At 48.9% G+C, this 1555-nt stretch overlaps 1 protein-coding gene across 1 annotated transcript in view; it reads right to left on the minus strand.

Moving 5' to 3' along the window:
• LOC105310634 (cilia- and flagella-associated protein 45-like) overlaps positions 1 to 1493 on the minus strand; it is a gene marked incomplete at its 3' end in the record, with an annotated part of 3587 nt that extends 2094 nt beyond the window's left edge. The window contains exons 1-2 of the mRNA XM_011386782.2: positions 1258 to 1493; positions 690 to 925 (exon numbers count right to left, since the gene is read on the minus strand). Of these exons, the coding sequence (XP_011385084.2) occupies positions 690 to 925; positions 1258 to 1467 (446 nt within the window). The remainder of the gene's footprint in view (positions 1 to 689; positions 926 to 1257) is intronic.
• Positions 1494 to 1555: the final 62 nt, after the last annotated feature.

The raw sequence follows: 1555 nt of genomic DNA on the forward strand, positions 1-1555 counted from the left end.
CCCCAGTTAAGATCCCTGTTCCACTTCTCAGGGAAACTAAAACACTTTTGCAGAGGCCAAGACACTAGATCTTTTAAGCCAGAAGAGCCCAATATGACACAGAAGTGGGTGATAACCAAGCGCCATCAATAAGAACCATGAAGTAAAAGCTTTGGAAAATAAAAGGAGGTATAAGTCCAGAAGATTTACCTGAGAGACAGCAATCATAGATGAAGGGGTTGGGGAGTCAGCATTTTTCATTTGGTTGGGAAGTGAACCACATGCAAATGAGGAACAAAATAGAATTCAAATGAGCCTCTGGTCTTTATGCTCTCAGCTAAAGCACTTCAAAAAGAACCCTATTGCCTGTACCACCCTCTGTGGCCAGAAGTGAACTAGTGGAATAAAAATAAAAGTAATAGCTCCCATTTATTTATTTATCAATCCACAGTTTGCAAAGCCTCTCCCATATTTTAGCTTATTTAATCCTGCCAATAATTCTGCCAAGTAGTTTTACCACCCTCACTTTACAAATAAAGAAAGTGAGGCTCAGGGAGGGCAAGTGACTTGCTGAAGGTCACACAGCTAGCACTAAGCAAAGCTGGTCCTCCCTCTACTCACAGCAACCACGCGACAGGTGCAGCTCTCCCCCACCTCCCTTCCCCTGCCCCCAGCCAATCCCTCACTTCCCCCACCCCCACTTGACCCACCTCCAGCTGGAGCCCATGTTGTCCAGAGTGTGAATAAGAGGAGGGAAGCAATGCAGAGCCCCCACCTTGCTCATGTCCTTGAGCTCCTCCTCCTGCTCCATCCGCAGCTTGTTGGCTCTCTGCAGAAGGTTCTGGGCTCTCTCCTTGGCCACTTCCTCTAGGTCATTGAGCTTCTTGTTGTTCCTCCAAACCATTTCCTTCTGTTTCATGATCTTCTTGCGTGTGGTCACTGCATCCTACAGGAGACCAATCTAAATCAGTGTGTGATTGTTCCCTGTGCTGTGTCCTGGGCACTAGCCTGGCTACCACAGGTGACCCGATATGATTTTTGCTTCACTCTATCATGTTATCAGAACCCAGAAGTTTCTCAGCCTGGCTTCATCCTCACCCCTCCCCTTGCTCCCAGTTACTTCCACAACTGGTCTTCATTCTATAGCATGTCTCCATCCAAGCCTTGTTCCAGGGTCCCCTAACTAGAGCTCTAAGTCTTGTGAGAAGCTGGCCTCTTCCCAGAACATCTCTCTTCTGCCCCCCACCTGTTGAGACCAGGGCTTGGGGGCTTAGCTACCACAATGGCTTCCTTCTCCTTTCTGAAGGCCTGCTCCCTGGCCTCGAGTTCTTCTCTGGTCAGCACACGAGATGCCCATTTGATCCGCTCAAACTCCTCGGGGCTCATGATAAGGGATTTCCCGGACGGATCCTTGGTGGGAACGCTGACACAAGAAGTGAACAAAGTTAGGGAAAGGAAGTAAGGGAAAGCTCTCACTTCCACAGGCATCTCTGCTCTCCTCGCTCCCCTTATCATTGCCAACCGTCCAGCATGAACATGGCTAGTGTAGGAAAGATTGCCAACTGCATTGTGGGTC

This window comes from Pteropus vampyrus, unplaced genomic scaffold (genome assembly GCF_000151845.1).
Source record: "Pteropus vampyrus isolate Shadow unplaced genomic scaffold, Pvam_2.0 Scaffold7860, whole genome shotgun sequence".
In the NCBI taxonomy this organism is placed as follows: domain Eukaryota; kingdom Metazoa; phylum Chordata; class Mammalia; order Chiroptera; family Pteropodidae; genus Pteropus; species Pteropus vampyrus.